The sequence below is a fragment of the Primulina huaijiensis genome, unplaced genomic scaffold, assembly GCF_012295235.1.
Source record: "Primulina huaijiensis isolate GDHJ02 unplaced genomic scaffold, ASM1229523v2 scaffold43237, whole genome shotgun sequence".
NCBI classification, from domain to species: Eukaryota; Viridiplantae; Streptophyta; class Magnoliopsida; order Lamiales; family Gesneriaceae; genus Primulina; species Primulina huaijiensis.
This window is the reverse complement of record NW_027360452.1, coordinates 18,302-35,571: the sequence shown is the minus strand read 5'-3', so window position 1 is coordinate 35,571 and position 17,270 is coordinate 18,302. Positions and strand designations below refer to the sequence as shown.

Sequence of the window (17,270 nt, the reverse complement as noted above, 5' to 3'; positions counted from 1 at the left end):
AATAATAATAATAATAATAATAATAATAATAATAAAATTAATATAAGTTTTAATTTTGACATATTTTGAAGAAAAACTTAATTTTCAAAAAAATTAACAACAATACGGTGAACGAAACAAAACGCATTTCAAAAATCGTGAAATTCATCGAGTTCTTAATTGAAATACCGAAACATCATCTACGACATAGACCATTTTCCTTCTCTTCTCCCACTTTGATAATGTCACAAATCATAATATTTTACTAGGGCAATCTCGTATAACCTATTTAATATCTTAAAATGACAATAATATATTTTACAAGTTATCTTTGGTATAAAAGATCAATCATTTATTATTTTAATGTTCTTGTTTCATCTAACGTTTTACTATATGTTAGACTTAATTTAATTACGGTGATGAGAGTCAAAACCAGTAGACCGTATTAAGTTTAAGTAGCATACAATACATATAGCAGAAGAATTAGTATCGCTTAAAACAGAAGCAGTACTTCATGAGTACTTATCAGCTTGGAAAAGCAGAAGCAAAACTTAGGTTAAACAGAAGCAAAACTTAACGTCTTTGATTGATCGTTGCTATCTTAAATGTTACCGTTACTTTACCTAGTACAAGTATTAATTGCACCATTAATGCTGTACAAAAACATTTAACGCTCCTTACCTTTTGTGGTATGAAACAAAGACTGATAATTCTGAAGCCTTTCTGCAGGACCCTTTTTAGGTGATAAAGCTGATTCTGCTAAGAAGTCAAAAGAAGTCGTTTTGCTTATAGAGGTTGGACTCAAGGTTTCTATATAAGGATCAATCTTTGTAGAAACACACACGAATCATTATTGAGAATACACTATCTGTCCAAACGTCTTTTGAGCTATTCAACTACTATCTATCAAGAAGCTCAAAATACAGAAAAGCAGCACACGCTTCATATCATATATGATTTCTGAGATCAATTGGTGTTGTTGTTCCTTAGTCTCTTCAAAGCTATTTAATTTAATATACTTCACTTAGAATAGTCTGTAATTTGGAAATGAGTCTTTTCCAAAACCTTACTGTATTACTTGTGTTGTGAAACTAAGAATTTTAGTAGGCAAATGATAAGCCCTACAGAAGTGGGTATGTACAAGAGTTGTACTGTAAAAGCCAAAATCTTTTAGTGATACCTTATGGAAACAGAAGAACGGGAGACATAGAAGATTTTATCTTCGAACTTCCAGAAACAACCATCGTCTACAGCCTACTATTTTTATTGTTTTCACCCTATACCATCAGATTGTTTCCGCACTTATTTTGTGATATGCTGGATAATCATTCGAACAAGAATAGCTATAATCTCTAACAAGATTTTAGCACCCTTTGCAAAAACGTTCGACAAAGGAAAAAGTTTATTCACCCCCCTCTAAACTCTATATCGATCCCCAACAAGTGGTATCGGAGCCGATTTTTCTTGTTCTGAAAATTTACAACAGTTATGGCACATTTATGCAAGGTTCCTATGTTCTCTAAAGAAGATTTCGATGAGTGGAAGATCAGGATGCAACCCATCTTGCAGGTCAAGACGATGACATGTGGTTTGTCATCACAGATGGTCCATTGAAAATTCTAAAGCCTAATACTGCTGTTGCTATTACTGAAGGCGCACCACAAATGCTTGAGAAGAATAGAAGTGAATGGATTGATGAGGACAAAAAGAAAGCCAATCTAGAAAACGTTGCGAAGGACATTCTCTAAAAGACACTTGACAAAAACACCTTCAGCAAAATCAAGATGTGTCCTACTACCAAAGAAATCTGGGAGAAACTTATCCAGATTTGTGAAGGAAATGAACAGACTAAGGAGAAAAAACTGTCTGTTGCAATGCAGAAGTTTGAAAATCTTAATATGAAAGCTGAAGAAACTTTGAGTGAGTTTGATGAACGTTTCAGTGGCTTAGTGAATGAGCTAGCAGCCTTTGGAAAGGAGCATGGAAACAGAGAAGTATCACTTAAGGTAATGAGAGTTCTACCCAAGGAATAGGACGTCAAGACAATGGCGATGAGTGTCTCTAAAGATCTGAACAAGTTAGAGTTGCATGACTTGTTTGCTGACCTGAAAGCCTATGAGTTCGAACTAGAAGTTAGGATTGGAGCAAAGCCCATGACAAATCCACCTACAAAGGCTCTTGCAGTTACTGCTACTGCTACTGCTACTGCTACTGCTGTAGTTGTTCCAAGTGCATCACCTGTTGCTGCTACTGAAAGTACTTCAGATAATACTGCTGAAAAAATCAGCAATGATGTGATGTCATTATTTGTGAAGAAATTCTCAAGATTCATGAAGAAGAACCACCGAGCTTACCAGAATCCTAACCGGAACTTCAAGAAGGAATCATCACCTGGTGATATGGCATGTTTTAATTGTGGAAAAATTGGACACTTCTTTGCAGACTGTCCAAAGCCTAAGAAGGATGACCAGAAAAAGAAAGATTACAAGCGTAATGATAAGAAGTANTTGTTCCAAGTGCATCACCTGTTGCTGCTACTGAAAGTACTTCAGATAATACTGCTGAAAAAATCAGCAATGATGTGATGTCATTATTTGTGAAGAAATTCTCAAGATTCATGAAGAAGAACCACCGAGCTTACCAGAATCCTAACCGGAACTTCAAGAAGGAATCATCACCTGGTGATATGGCATGTTTTAATTGTGGAAAAATTGGACACTTCTTTGCAGACTGTCCAAAGCCTAAGAAGGATGACCAGAAAAAGAAAGATTACAAGCGTAATGATAAGAAGTACAGAAGAGACCGCAAGGCAATGATTGCTGAGGAAAGTAAATCAAAGTGGGCGGACTCTAAATCTGAGTCTTCTGACTCAGATAACCATTCGAATGACAGAGATGAAGATGAAGTCAAATGTCTCATGGCAAACACCAAATCAGCCTCGACATCTGGAGAGGTATTTGATTTTGATTCTGATGAATTTACACGAAATGATTTGGTCAAGTACTGCGTGACATGGTAGAAGAGTACTCTGGACTTTCTCAATCATTCGAAGAGGTCAAGATTGAAAATCAAGACTTAAAAGATCAAATCAGTAAGTTCACTTGCTTGCAAGAGAACAACTGTAATGATCTGAAAGTTGAGATAAGTAGATTGAAAACTGAGAATGAAAGAGTGAATGCAGATTACCAGAAAATGAAATCTAAAAATCAGAAGCTATCAGTTCTTGTAAATGCATGGAACAAGTCTTCTGTTTCATTGGAGAAGATGAAATAAATTATAGAAACAATCTGGAGACAGGAATGGTCTCGGTTTCAGTAATGATGAAAGCACTTCTGAAACTAGTACAAAGCCAAACCAGGATATGATCAAAGGGAAATTCATTCACTTTGTTAAGTCCAGTGTGGTATATGAACCAGAATTACCAACTGTTCAAATCAAAAAGTTTGTAAATCAGACGAACAGAAGAAACCATTATGGTCTGAGTTATGTTGAACCTAAGAGTAAAGTCCACAAGAGTGCTGGATCCAGTAGAGGATTCAACCTAGGAGGACAACCCTCTATGAAGGTTAAAAACTACCAGTACTATAATTGTAGACCGGTTCAGAAGAGATACAGACCAGACGATAAGAACAGAAGGGAAGAACAACATCCTAGAATGCATTCTGTTAGAAAAAACAGACCTTCTGTTGCACACACATCTGGGGATACCCAAAATCCAAGGTCTCCTAGTATTGTACAAATGTGGGTTCCTAAAAGACTTATAAGGCTTGGACCCAAATAGATTGGGTACCAGTTACTAAAACTTGTGCTTGCAGGAACAGGAGAGGAAAGCCAAGATATGCAGCTCTACATGGTATCTGGACAGTGGATGTTCCAGACATATGACCGGACAAAAGAATCTACTCTCTGAAATAATGAGTTGTACTGGAGCAAAGATAACTTTTGAGGACAACTCAAAAGGAAAACTGTGGGTAAGGGTAATATTATCCATGGTAATATCACTATAAATAATGTGCTCCTAGTTGAAAATCTCTGCTACAATTTGGTTAGTATTAGTCAACTGTGTGATAATAGATATTCAGTAGCTTTTAAGAAGCACACCTGCACAGTTAAAGATGCCAATGATTCTACTGTGTTAACTGAAAAAAGAGAAGGCAACACTTACAAAGTATCATGGAACCAAGATCATGTTAATGTTCCTACATATTTAGTTGCCTCCCTTAGTGATAAACATTGGCTATAGCACAAGAGATTGAATCACCTAAACTTCAAGTCTATCAATAATCTCAAAAAGCAAAACATAATTGATGGTTTGCCTGATATTAACTTTGTTAAGAATCATGTTTGTTCTAGATGGCAACTTGGTAAACAAGTAAGATCTAGCTTAAAGAATAAATGTAGTAAATCAACTTCAAGTTGTTTGGAATTATTGCATATGGACTTATTTGGTCCAATCCCTATCATGAGCTTAGGGAAAATGAGATATACTCTTGTTGTTGATGACTTTTCTAGATTTACTTGGGTAATATTTCTTGCTGGAAAAGATCAAACCAGTAGCCTCCTGATCAAGCTTCTGAAAAAGATTCAAAATGAAAAATCAGTTTCTGTCATTAAAATCAGAAGTGATCGGGGCACTGAATTTACTAACAAAATTCTTGAGTTATATTTGGATAAAAAGAGAATTTATCACGAATATTCAGCTACCTGAACGCCGCGACAGAATGGAGTAGCTGAGAGGAGAAATAGAACTCTTAAAGAAGCTGCTAGAACAATGCTAGCAGATGCAGATATCTCTCAGCGCTTCTGGGCAGAAGCAATCAACACAACATGCTACACACAAAACAGAACCATGATCAACAAAAGACATAATCAAACTCCATGTGAGATATGGAAAGGGAGTAAGCCTAATGTTTCATATTTTCATGTGTTTGGTTGTAAATGCCTTGTGCACAATAATGGTAAAAATTATTTGTCTGCATTTGATTCAAAATCAGATGCTGTAATTTTTTTGGGATATTCAGCAGTAAGTAAAGCATTTAGAGTTTTTAATAACAGAACTCTTAATGTTGAAGAATCTGTTCATGTTGTCTTTGATGAAGATAGCAATGCTCCTGAAATTTCTAACATGTCAAATTTGAGTAACAGATTAGATAGGATTCATCTGGAACTTGATAGTGAAGATGATGCAGAACCCAATGTCAAAGATGCTCAAAATCCAGAACCAGACACTCCTCTGGTAGAACCAGTTGTTCAGACATAGGATTTACCAGAACTAAAAGCTGACATTCCAGAACCTGCTACTGTCTTACCGGAGCTTAATCCAAATCCTTCAAATCAGGAAGAAATCCCTCTAAACCCATTTATTTGGAGAAAATCTCACCCTCCATCTTTGGTTATTGGAAATCCTGCAGCGCCACTGAGAACCAGAAGACAAATGCTAAATGAATATATGCATGCTGCTTTTATTTCTCAGGATGAACCTAAAAAGATTAAAGAAGCTCTTCTGGATTCCAGTTAGATAGAAGCTATGTAAGAAGAGCTGAATCAATTCAAAAGAAATGAAGTGTGGTTTCTTGTACCTAGACCTGCTCATCAAGAAGTTATTGGAACTCGATGGGTATTTAGAAACAAGCTAAATCAAGAAGGTACTGTTGTCAGAAATAAAGCAAGACTGTTGGCTCAAGGTTTCAGACAAGAAGAAGGAATAGATTATGATGAAACCTATGCACCAGTAGCAAGGATTGAAGCAATCAGAATATTTTTAGCCTTTGCTGCTTTCAAGAACTTCAAAGTTTATCAGATGGATGTGAAGAGTACCTTCCTAAATGGTCTACTGCAAGAGGAAGTTTACGTTGAACAACCTCCAGGTTTTAGTGATCACTTCTTACCACATCATGTCTTTAAATTACACAAAGCCTTGTATGGTCTGAAACAGACACCTAGAGCATGGTATGACACATTCTCACAGTTTATTGTCAATCATGATTTTACAATCGGCATACTAGACAAGACTTTATTTACTTTAGTAAAGAATAAGCACATTCTATTAGTTCAGATTTATGTTGATGACATTATCTTTGGGTCAAATAACCCCAAATTGTGTGAAAAGTTTGCTAAGATTATGCAGGAACAATTCGAAATGAGCATGATGGGAGAATTAACATTCTTCCTAGGACTGCAGATCAAGCAAGTCAATACAGGAATCTTCATAAATCAGGCTAAGTATACTAAGGAACTACTGAAAAAGTTTGGAATGAAAACATGCTCTGCTGCTTCCACTTCAATGAGCTCATCTACTAAACTTGATAAAGATGAAGATGGAATTTCAGCAGAGGTAACTCAGTATCGTGATCTTATTGGTTCTTTGTTATATCTTACGACCAGTAGACTTGATATTATGTTTGTTGTTTGTATTTGTGCAAGATTTCAGTCTAACCCTAAGCAATCACATTATATTGCTGCTAAAAGAGTTCTGAAATATTTGAAGGATACTCAAAATGTCGGCTTATGGTATCCCAATGATTGTTCTTTTAATCTTATTGGATATTCAGATGCTGACTATGTAGGTTGCAAACTTGATAGAAAAAGCACTAGTGGTTTTTGTCGATTTCTTGGTGAGAGGTTGATCTCTTGGTTCAGTAAAAAGCAGACTTCCATTGCCCTGCAACTGCAGAAGCAGAATATCTTGCTGCTGGAAGCTGCTGTTCTCAATTGCTTTGGATGCAACAACAACTTAAAGACTATGGAGTTCAAGCCTCTGAATCACCGATATTCTGTGAAAATACCAGTGCTATAGCTATCACTCACTATCCAGTACTTCATTCCAGAACGAAGCACATTGACATCAGACATCACTTTTTCAGAGATCATGTGCAGAAGAAGGACATTCGTCTGGAATATGTCTCTACTGATCAACAAGAAGCAGATATCTTTACTAAACGTCTACCTGAGAATAAGTTTTCTTATTTTCGTAATGTTCTCGGTTTAATTGATTTATCGTAACTATTTTTTATTATCTTTCGATTATTTTACTTGTGCATTTTGTAAATAGCAGTAGATAAAAGCAGTAGATAGCAAGAAATTTGTCAAACTGAAACATTTCATTCATAAAATCAGATGCGTTACAATGGATAATCTATTACATTTGTTGATATCAGCATTACTGAGATTTATAGTAGAAAGAAACTCTAACTAGATAACCTATCTAAAAGCTGTTGGAATCACCCCACTCTCTTTCTATGATCGTGGTTTCTGAACGGGATGATTCCGCACGCTTTTCCCGTAATATAGAATAATCTAACTGATTATTCGGTTACAGATCCAGGAGTTTGGTCCAAGGATTCATTATATGGGGAACAATGTCTTCTATGGGGAACAATGTCTTCAAACATCATCTTACGAGACGCTGAAAATTTCCTTGGGAACTCCTCTGCTGCTTCCAACTCTGGAGAAGAAGACTCTGATAGCACACTTGCACTTTCCATGTGTTGAAAGACTAAAATGATTTAAGTTGTGTGTTTACAGGTTCTTATATTTATCAACCGGGGAAGCTAAAGAGTCACTTGAATATTCAACGTACACGTGTCCATATCGGAAAATATCTGAGTCATTTATTATCTCCTCTGACCCTTTATCTTCGCATTTATTATTTACTTGCATTTATTTAGGGGGAATATTATTTAATTGTGACTGTTTATTTCGTGTCAAGTCATAAAACAGAAAGAGAAGTGTCTTTTTGATATAACAATGTGTCTACTGGATTTTGTCAAAAGTGCTGGATACATTTCAGTACCTTACCACTTCTAGTAGATAGTATCATAAAATGACACGTTCTCTTTTGATTTATTTTAGTAACCGTCTTGGACAGCCCGCCTTTTTTGATTTTCAAAATTTTAAAATCATTTTGTCTTTGAAACTTTCTGTTCATCTTTCAAAACTCAACCGTAGACATATTGACACGTGTCCTTATGTTTTCACTGACGACTGTACATTTTGAATTTTAACCGCCTCTTTTCTCTCTCTTCTCTTTTACGCTTTAAGATTTACTGCATACTAGCTACTGCTTTCTCTCGCATCTCTTCTCTACAGTATCTACTTCAAATTCATCTTTTGCAGAAATGGCTGGAGCTTACACTCTCAATGCTTACCAGGTTAACTTTGCATCCGTTCTCACTATCAAAGATGAGAACCTTGTCAAAATGTTCAAAGCTATTGAGAAATTTGGTCTCAGAAGATTTCTGGAAACACCACCTATCATTTACAAGAACACCCTCTTGGACTTCTACGCCAATACGACAGTTAAGGATTGGAAGATCACTTACTCTCAAGGAGATGCATCCATAGCTATTGATGCTGCCCTTCTGGGGTCAACTTTCTTTCTTCCTTTCTCGGGTACTTTTGAATGCTCTGCTGTTTCTAAAGAGGAAATGTTTGCTGCCCTGTAGCGCCCTTACCCGAGCCACTACTAAACAGACTAATAAGCATGCAACATTAAAACTTAATAATAACAATTAAACAGCGGAAACAAAATAACTTAATCATCTTACAACCCAAACGAAAACAGAACAAACAACAGCAGTCTTAAACATTAATACAACCATATCGAAACATAATTCTAGACAACAAAATGATGAACCACATAAAACCTCCACTGGATCACCACCGAAAACTCAACTGCTCTAGCCACTGCCCTGGTCGTCCGAACCGTCCAACCTAAGACCTGCCCCATGGAATGGGGTGCCCAAGATGAAAACAAGGACGTGAGCGACAATCGCCCTATACGAGAATGTACGAGTATACAAACTGATATGATACATGCGAAATGCAATATGCCCGGATATCAAGGATCAAGTCAAGAATCTCATGCTCGGTTTAGAGACGCCTGAGTGTGTAGTCTCTGATCTGCCCTAGGCATGTTTTGGCTCCAACACTCATAATCAAGACGTGGACCTACAATGTCCAGATCATCAGAGCCCACGGGTCCCGTCAGACACTAGAGCTCTCGATGCCCCATCGTCCACAATACAGAATAGGGCTGAGCGGCCCCAACAAACGAGGTATATCTCAAAAGATATCAGGCTCAACATGATATGTCATGCATAATATGACAAAGCAGTAAAACATGTATAATGCAACACATAAATATGCAGCATATAAGTGTGTATACTACGCTTGGATATCTCAGTCAGCACATCACGTACCTCACTAAAACAATCTGACAGAAAGCACTTAACCTAGACAATACCAACAATATGAAATCACTATCAAACCAGATTCTGGATTACCAAACATGCTATAAAGTTCTTCCTAAATGCTTTAGGATTATACCTGCGTCCGTCGTCAGCCCGCTGATGATGTCTCGATCTCAGTTCACCGACCATCCTCGAGTCGACACTAGCTCCGAAACTTCCCGACACCAAAGTGCCCTAGAAACTGGCTGGAAAACCTAAGGTAAAAGACTATAAGTCTCTTTCTGAAGGATGCGGTGTAGGAAGCAAAAGAATTCGGCTTCCATTTATAGGCTGCATCTGGACTATTTCAGAAATCCGAATCAATATTATCTGCCACGTGTCAGAATCTCATTCGTCTGGTTGGATTTCTCGAGATAACGTAATCGGAAGTAGATCGGGTTATCCATTTAAAATTCGGTGGATTCAACAGATTAATCCCAAATTATCAATTCGTTAATAATACTTAATTAACAACTCTTTAATTATCTCTTAATTAATACTTCATTCAAAATAAGAATTCGGGTCATTACAACCTCCCCTCCTTAAAAAGATTTCGTCCTCGAAATCAGAACTGAAGTACAAAACAACTGAATAAAATACAACTCATGATTACAAAGGTACAACTCAAAACAAATGCGGATACTCTGAGCGCATACGACTCTCTAACTCCCAAGTCGCCTCTGCAGTACCTCGGTGTTGCCATTGCACTAGAACAAGTGGAATGGTCTTGTTTCTGAGCTTTTTCTCTTTCCTACCCAGGATTTAAAGTGGCTGCTCGACATAAGCCAAGTCTTCTTCAAGTTGAACATCTGTCGGACCAAGAACGTGCGATTCATATGCTACATACCGTCGTAGCAAAGATACATGAAAGACATTATGAATGCTAGAAAGATACGGCTGCAAAACCAATCGTTATGCCAAATTTCCAACACATTCCAAGATCTCAAAAGGTCCGATGAGTCTTGGGGCTAATTTTCCCTTGAGTCCAAATCTCATCACCCTGCGAAGTGGTGAAACTTTAAGGAAAACTTTTTCCCCTGATTTAAACTGTAGATGTCTACGCTTGGTATTCGCGTAACTCGATTGACGATCTTGTGCAGCTTTAATTCTCTTCTTAATCAATTCCACTACGTCAATCGCTTGTTGCACTAATTCAGGTCCTCGCACTTTTCGTTCTCCTACTTCGTCCCAAAACAATGGAGTACGACATCGTCTACCATATAATGCTTCGAATGGAGCCATACCAATGCTGCTATGGTAGCTATTGTTATATGCAAACTCCACAAGCGGCAGATGATCTTGCCATGCTGGTCCAAAATCCAAAGCACAAGCACGCAACATGTCCTCGAGTGTCTGAATAGTCCTCTCAGACTGACCATCGGTCTCTGGATGATAGGCAGTACTCAGACTCAATGTCGTTCCCAACGCTTTTTGAAAACTTCCCCAGAACCTTGAGGTAAAACGTTGAGCTCTATCACTGACTATACTTGTTGGCACACCATGATATTTAAGAATCTCTTGGATGTATAGTCTTGCCATGCGATTGAAACTATATTCCCGACTATACGTAATAAAATGTGCTGACTTAGTCAGTCGGTCCACAATAACCCAAATTGAATCACAATTTTTAGAAGAAAACGGCAAGTGGGTGACAAAATCCATTGTCACATGCTCCCACTTCCACTCAGGGATAGGAAGATTCTGAAGTAATCCTCCTGGTCGTCGATGCTCAACTCAACACTGCTTCGATCTTGCTAGGATCCACTGATATCCCATCTTTGGATATAACATGTCCTAAGAAGACAACTCTGTCGAGCCAAAACTCGCACTTGTTCAACTTAGCATACAGTTGGTGATTCCTTAAGGTCAGTAACACAATCCTTAAATGTTGTGCATGCTCTTCAAGGCTACGAGAGTATACCAGTATGTCATCAATAAAAAAAATGACAAACTTGTCAAGATACTCCTGGAATAGTCGGTTCATCAAATCCATAAATACTGCTGGAGCATTCGTCAAACCAAACGGCATTACTAGAAACTCGTAATGCCCATACCTTGTTCGAAATGCAGTCTTGGGGATATCACGTTGATGAACTCGAAGTTGATGATACCCAGACCGTAAATCGATCTTCGAGTACACTGCAGTTCCTTGCAGTTGATCAAACAAGTCATCAATCCATGGTAACGGATATTTATTCTTGACTGTTACTCGGTTCAACTGTCTATAATCTATGCAAAGCCGTATAGACCCATCCTTCTTTTTAACGAACAACACTGGTGCTCCCCAAGGAAACAAACTGGGTCTAATGTACCCCTTGTCAAGAAGATCTTGTAACTGTTGCTTCAACTCTTTCATCTCCGACGGTGCCAATCTATAAGGCGCTCTGGAGATAGGTGCGGTTCCTAGTACCAACTCTATCTCCGCTTCCATTTCCCTCTCCGGAGGAAATCCAGGAATCTCATCGGAGAAAACATCAGGAAATTCATTGACAACTGGAATGTTCTTCACGTCGATCACATCCTTCGATACGTCAACAGCATAAATGAGGTATCCTCTCCTCCTTTCGCTAAAGCCCGTTGTGCCTTTACAGTAGACACTACTGACATTGGAGGCCGAGCTCCCTCACCGAAGAAAAACCAATTCTCGTCTCCTTCTGGACGAAACTGAACGAGACGTTGATAACAATCTACCGTCGCTCTATACTTAGTCAATAGGTCGATTCTCATAATACAATCGAACTCTTCCATAGCCAATATCATCAAATTGGCAGACAAGTATTTTTCCTCAAACTTTAACAAACAGTCTACTACAAGTCTCTTAGTAAAACCTCTTGTCCCATCGGTGTAGACATCGACATCAAAACATCTAATGACACGTAGGGTAGTTTATGCTTCTTAACAAACATTGATGCTATGAATGAATGCGATGCCCAAATGTCAATTAATACATATGCAGGAATACCACATAAAATAAAATTATCTGCAATGACTCTCTCGTTTTGCTCCTCAGCTTGTTCTTGGTTTAGGGCAAACACTTGCCCTTGAACTCGTGGATGTTGCTGAGATCCTAGTGATATTCCACCACGACGAGAACCTTGAGCAGGAAAACCTTTCTGTTGCACAGTGGCATCAGACTGTTTTCCACTGTAAGACCCTGCCATAGAACCTCCGCCTACACTCAGATTCTCCAAATTAGGACAATCCCTCTTCATGTGACCAAAACCACCACAGTTTAAACAAGTACTGTTACTTTTCGACAATTTTCCGTCTGGTGATTTCCTCCGCAGTGGCCACATTGTAGCTTTTTCCTACCAAAGTTGTGCACCCCTCCAGAACCTGAAGAAGAAGAAGATGCAGACTTCTTGAAAGACTGACCCCTCGGTCCCAACGACCTAGAACTTTTGCTAGCTTGCATAGCCTTCCTCCTAGCAATACTGATCTCTGCTTGACGACAACGATTCACTAATCCTTCGTACGAAGTAGGATCGTCACAGACTGAAACCCGATCATAAATCTCCTGGTTCAAACCATTCAAAAAGTGAGAATATTTTGCTGCAGAATTCTCACTGATGTGAGGAGCGTACGGAAACAGATCCGTAAAACGCTTTTGGTAATTCTCAATGCTCGAATCTCCTTGCTTAATGGTCAACAGTTCCATCTCTTTCGCCTGACGAAGAGCTGGCGGAAAGTGATGATTGATGAAGGCCTGACGGAAATGTTCCCAACGAATCCACCCACGCTGCTGAACTAGAATGACAGAAACAGATTTCCACCATTTCCGAGCTTTTCCTTGGATCATGAAATCGACTACCTCCATTTTCTTGTCCTCGTCATAGTGCAGCACTCGAAAACACTGCTCCATGATATCGACCCAAGCTTCAGCAACATCAGCATTCTCATCTCCAGTCAACGGTGGAGGTCCAATCTTCATGAAATCCATAATGTTGACACGGTTCCTACGTCTCCTTTCATCATGGTCTCGGTGACGCCTTCCGTCACGATCTCTACGACGATGTTCTCGGCCAGCCTCATCGTCGCCATAACGACCATGTCCCACACTTTCGTGACTGCTTCCATTTCCTGACTTCTGAAAGGAAACCAAAATCAACCTCTAAATCCTCAAAACAGAATTACTAATATCCCAAAAATCTTCGCATGCTCTGATACCACCAAATGTAGCGCCTTTACCCGAGCCACTACTAAACAGACTAATAAGCATGCAACATTAAAACTTAATAACAACAATTAAACAGCGGAAACCAAATAACTTAATCATCTTACAACCCAAACGAAAACAGAACAAACAACAGCAGTCTTAAACATTAATACAACCATATCGAAACATAATTCTAAACAATAAAACGATGAACCACATAAAACCTCCACTGGATCACCACAGAAAACCCAACTGCTCTAGCCACTGCCCTGGTCGTCCGCACCGTCCAATCTAAGACCTGCCCCGTGGAATGGGGTGCCCAAGATGAAAACAAGGACGTGAGCGACAATCGCCCAATACGAGAATGTACGAGTATACAAACTGATATGATGCATGCGAAATGCAATATGCTCGGATATCAAGGATCAAGTCAAGAATCTCATGCTCAGTCTAGAGGCGCCTGAATGTGTAGTCTCTGATCTGCCCTAGGCATGTTTTGGCTCCCACACTCATCATCAAGACGTGGACCTACAATGGTCCAGGTCATCAGAGCTCGTGGGTCCCGTCGGACACTGTAGCTCTCGATGCCCCATCGTCCACAATACAGAATAGGGCTGAGCGGCCCCAACAAACGAGGTATATCTCAAAAGATATCAGGCTCAACATGATATGTCATGCATAATATGTCAAAGCAGTAAAACATGTATAATGCAACACATAAATATGCAGCATATAAGTGTGTGTACTACGCTTGGATATCTCAGTCAGCACATCACGTACCTCACTAAAACAATCTGACAGAAAGCTCTTAACCTAGACAATACCAACAATATGAAATCACTATCAAACCAGATTCTGAATTACCAAACATGCTATAAAGTTCTTCCTAAAGGCTTTAGGATTATACCTGCGTCCGTCGTCAGCCCACTGATGATGTCTCGATCTCAGTTCACCGACCACCCTCGAGTCGACACTAGCTCCGAAACTTCCCGACACCAAAGTGCCACAGAAACTGGCTAGAAAACCTAATGTAAAAGACTATAACTCTCTCTCTGAAGGATGCGGTGTAGGAAACAATAGAATTCGGCTTCCATTTATATGCTGCATCCGGACTATTTCAGAAATCCGAATCAATCTTATCTGCCACGTGTCAGAATCTCATTCGTCTGGTTGGATTTCACGAGATAACGTAATCGGAAGTAGATCGGGTTATCCATTTAAAATTCGGTGGATCCAACAGATTAATCCCGCATTATCAATTCGTTAATAATACTTAATTAACAACTCTTTAATTATCTCTTAATTAATACTTCATTCAAAATAAGAATTCGGGTCATTACATGCCCTCACCACTTTTTCTGCTTCTGGAGAAAAACTCTCTCCTTCTTGTTTCAAGAAGTTTCTCAAAATGGAGTATCAGGTACTCACAGACATTGTAGCAAAGGCACTCTTGGTCAAAGCTGGTAAATTTGATAAGCTGACCAAAGAGAAGGTTCAAGTGATGGTTGCCATCACTTCTGGATTCAAAGTTGACTAGAGCAGTTTTCTAATCAGAATCATGAAGGATATGATTTTGTGGAAGGGCACTGGATTTGCTGTTCAGATCAGCACATTGTTAAAGGATGCTTGTTTTCTTTTTTTACTTCTGAAGAGGACGGATCTTCTGTGACTATGGCAGATGCTGATAATGTACTTGCTGTAATGCCAAAGCCATCTGTGGCTGAATTTGTTGCTCAGAAAAAGGGGATAGGAGATGCTCAGACTGAGGCCCAGGCTCCTCAGAAGAAAGAAAATAGAAAAAGGTTGGTCGTCGTGACTGATTCAGATAAGACCATTTCTGAACAGTCTGCTGCTCCAACTAAGGCCTCTCTCCCAGCCACTCCAAGTAAGAAGAAACAAAAAACAACCATTCGAATCAAGAAAACAGCAGCCATCTTGGACCTTGATACAGTCCCACTAAGACAAGTATTTCTAGAAGCTGTCTAGTCAAGAACAGAATCTGTCCCCTCTTCTATTCCAGTAGCCACTTCTACTGCAACCACGTCAACTTCTGCTCCAAATCTCTGACTCACGTCTGGAGTAGCTTTTCGAAAACCAATCACAAGGTCTTCTGCATTCAGACCTCTGCTGCCTACTGCATCAGGCAAAGGAAAAGGAAAACTGGTCGAAGAACCAATAATTCATGGCGCCAAGTCATTTGTTCACACTGCAATTGATCTTCATATGGATGAGATTGACAAATCTACAAGTGAAGACATTATCTTTTTTGATGACTGGCTTAAGGTTCGAGTTTTCCACCCAATCACATTTCTTAGAACACCAGGTGCTTATGTTAAAATGGTGAAGAATGAAAAGCAGGTCTTTGCATCTGCTAAGACAAAGAATGTGATTGAGAATATGAAAAGGAGGAATTACATTCTTGATCAATTCAAGCTTCAAAAGCTGGATTCGGTCTTGAAGACCTTAAAGACAAATTTCGATCCATTGAATCATACTGCTTTCCAGGATCAGAATGTAATTCAAATTTTGTTCGATCGATTAAGAATAATGATTGAGCAAATTCTTGCTCAAGAACAAGCCTTTGCAGAACCATTACAGTACCAGGTAGGCTTTGTCCCATACTTACTTCAGAATAAGCCAGTTGAGGAAATGACCATAGCTCCTTCTGAAGCTAAGGTCTCCAGTACTCCTGCATCACCAACATTGCCTACTCAATCATCACCTTTTGTCTTTGTCCAAGAATTAGCTTCAGTTGATAAAGTTATTCAATCTATCGTTCTTGCTACTTCTACTGCACCAGAAGCAGATCAGGCTAATGATGTAGTACAACTAGAAGCTCAAACAACATATCAACCAATTGAACAATCAGATGCTGCTCAAACCCAATCACTGCCAAATCTGGAGATATTTTCTGCTGAACACCAAGCATAAATGGAAGCTCTTCTGAAAACTCAGTCTGAATCTATTCCAGCTGATGAGCCAATGAAAAATACTGAAGCTGCTAAACCAGAAGAGAGTGCAGCACCTGAGCATTCTACTACTGCTGCTGAAGGAACTTATGCAGAACTGTCCCTTGTTCCATCTGCTGCTCAACCAGAAAATGTTTTGTCTACTGCTTTAATTGTCCCTCATGCTGTTTCTCCCGCTCGTATAGCTCATCGTGCAGAGATCAAACAGCAAATGCTTGAAAGGACTCCATCCCTTGAAGACCACTTTGATATTGAATTTGAGTTAGACTCTCTGAAAAGGGATCTGTATTGTCTTTCGGAGGTAGTGAAACAGTTGTCTCGTGAGCATGCTGGAGAAGTCAGTGGCACCAAGTTCTTCTGTGAACGCATCTCGAAGGAGGTCACACGAACGGCAGAATCTTTGGCTAAGCTCATTGTTGAAACTAGCATTTTCAGACAATCTGTTTTCACCAATCAGAGTAGTATCCTGCTTAGTCAAGCTGAAGTCTCTAAAATTGTCTCTGATCATGATACTTCCATTCGCTCAGTATCCAACAAAGTGGAGGCTAAGGACTCGAAACTAGAACTCATTGACACTAAGATTGAGTCCCAATCTCAATCCCTTGCTGATCTTACTGAAAGAGTTTCGAATCAAGCGCCTATCTTGGAGTTGCTGAATGAAGGGATTCATACATTTTCTGGTCGGGTGGATAGTCTACTGAGTTGCTTTCTAGATGCCAAAAAGGGGGAAACAGAAGGCAGGGCAGAAGGCAGAACTGAAGAACATCATGCAGAATCTTTCTTCAGACATCAAGATCCTCAGGATGAGGAAACAATGTTTAAGGACATTGGAACTGAAGATTAATTTTCTTTTGACTATTTCTGTTTATTTACTTTGCAATTACCTTGTTATAATTGTTATCTGTTTTTCTGTTATAACTACTGTTATTCATCTTT

General features: G+C 39.1%; 1 protein-coding gene and 1 long non-coding RNA gene across 2 annotated transcripts; both read right to left on the bottom strand.

Moving 5' to 3' along the window:
- Positions 1-8,422: 8,422 nt before the first annotated feature.
- LOC140969978 (uncharacterized) lies at positions 8,423-9,454 on the bottom strand. The gene is made up of 3 exons (XR_012174040.1): positions 9,307-9,454; positions 9,180-9,212; positions 8,423-8,698 (listed from the first exon to the last, which is right to left on the bottom strand). It is a non-coding gene; the product is annotated as an uncharacterized lncRNA (long non-coding RNA).
- Positions 9,455-9,971: 517 nt separating this feature from the next.
- LOC140969977 (uncharacterized) lies at positions 9,972-14,341 on the bottom strand. The gene is made up of 7 exons (XM_073431519.1): positions 14,273-14,341; positions 14,146-14,178; positions 12,460-13,663; positions 12,249-12,415; positions 11,508-11,776; positions 10,209-10,387; positions 9,972-10,106 (listed from the first exon to the last, which is right to left on the bottom strand). Exons 3-7 carry the CDS (start codon positions 13,147-13,149, stop codon positions 9,972-9,974), a joined length of 1,440 nt encoding a protein of 479 aa, XP_073287620.1. The 5' UTR covers positions 13,150-13,663; positions 14,146-14,178; positions 14,273-14,341.
- Positions 14,342-17,270: the final 2,929 nt, after the last annotated feature.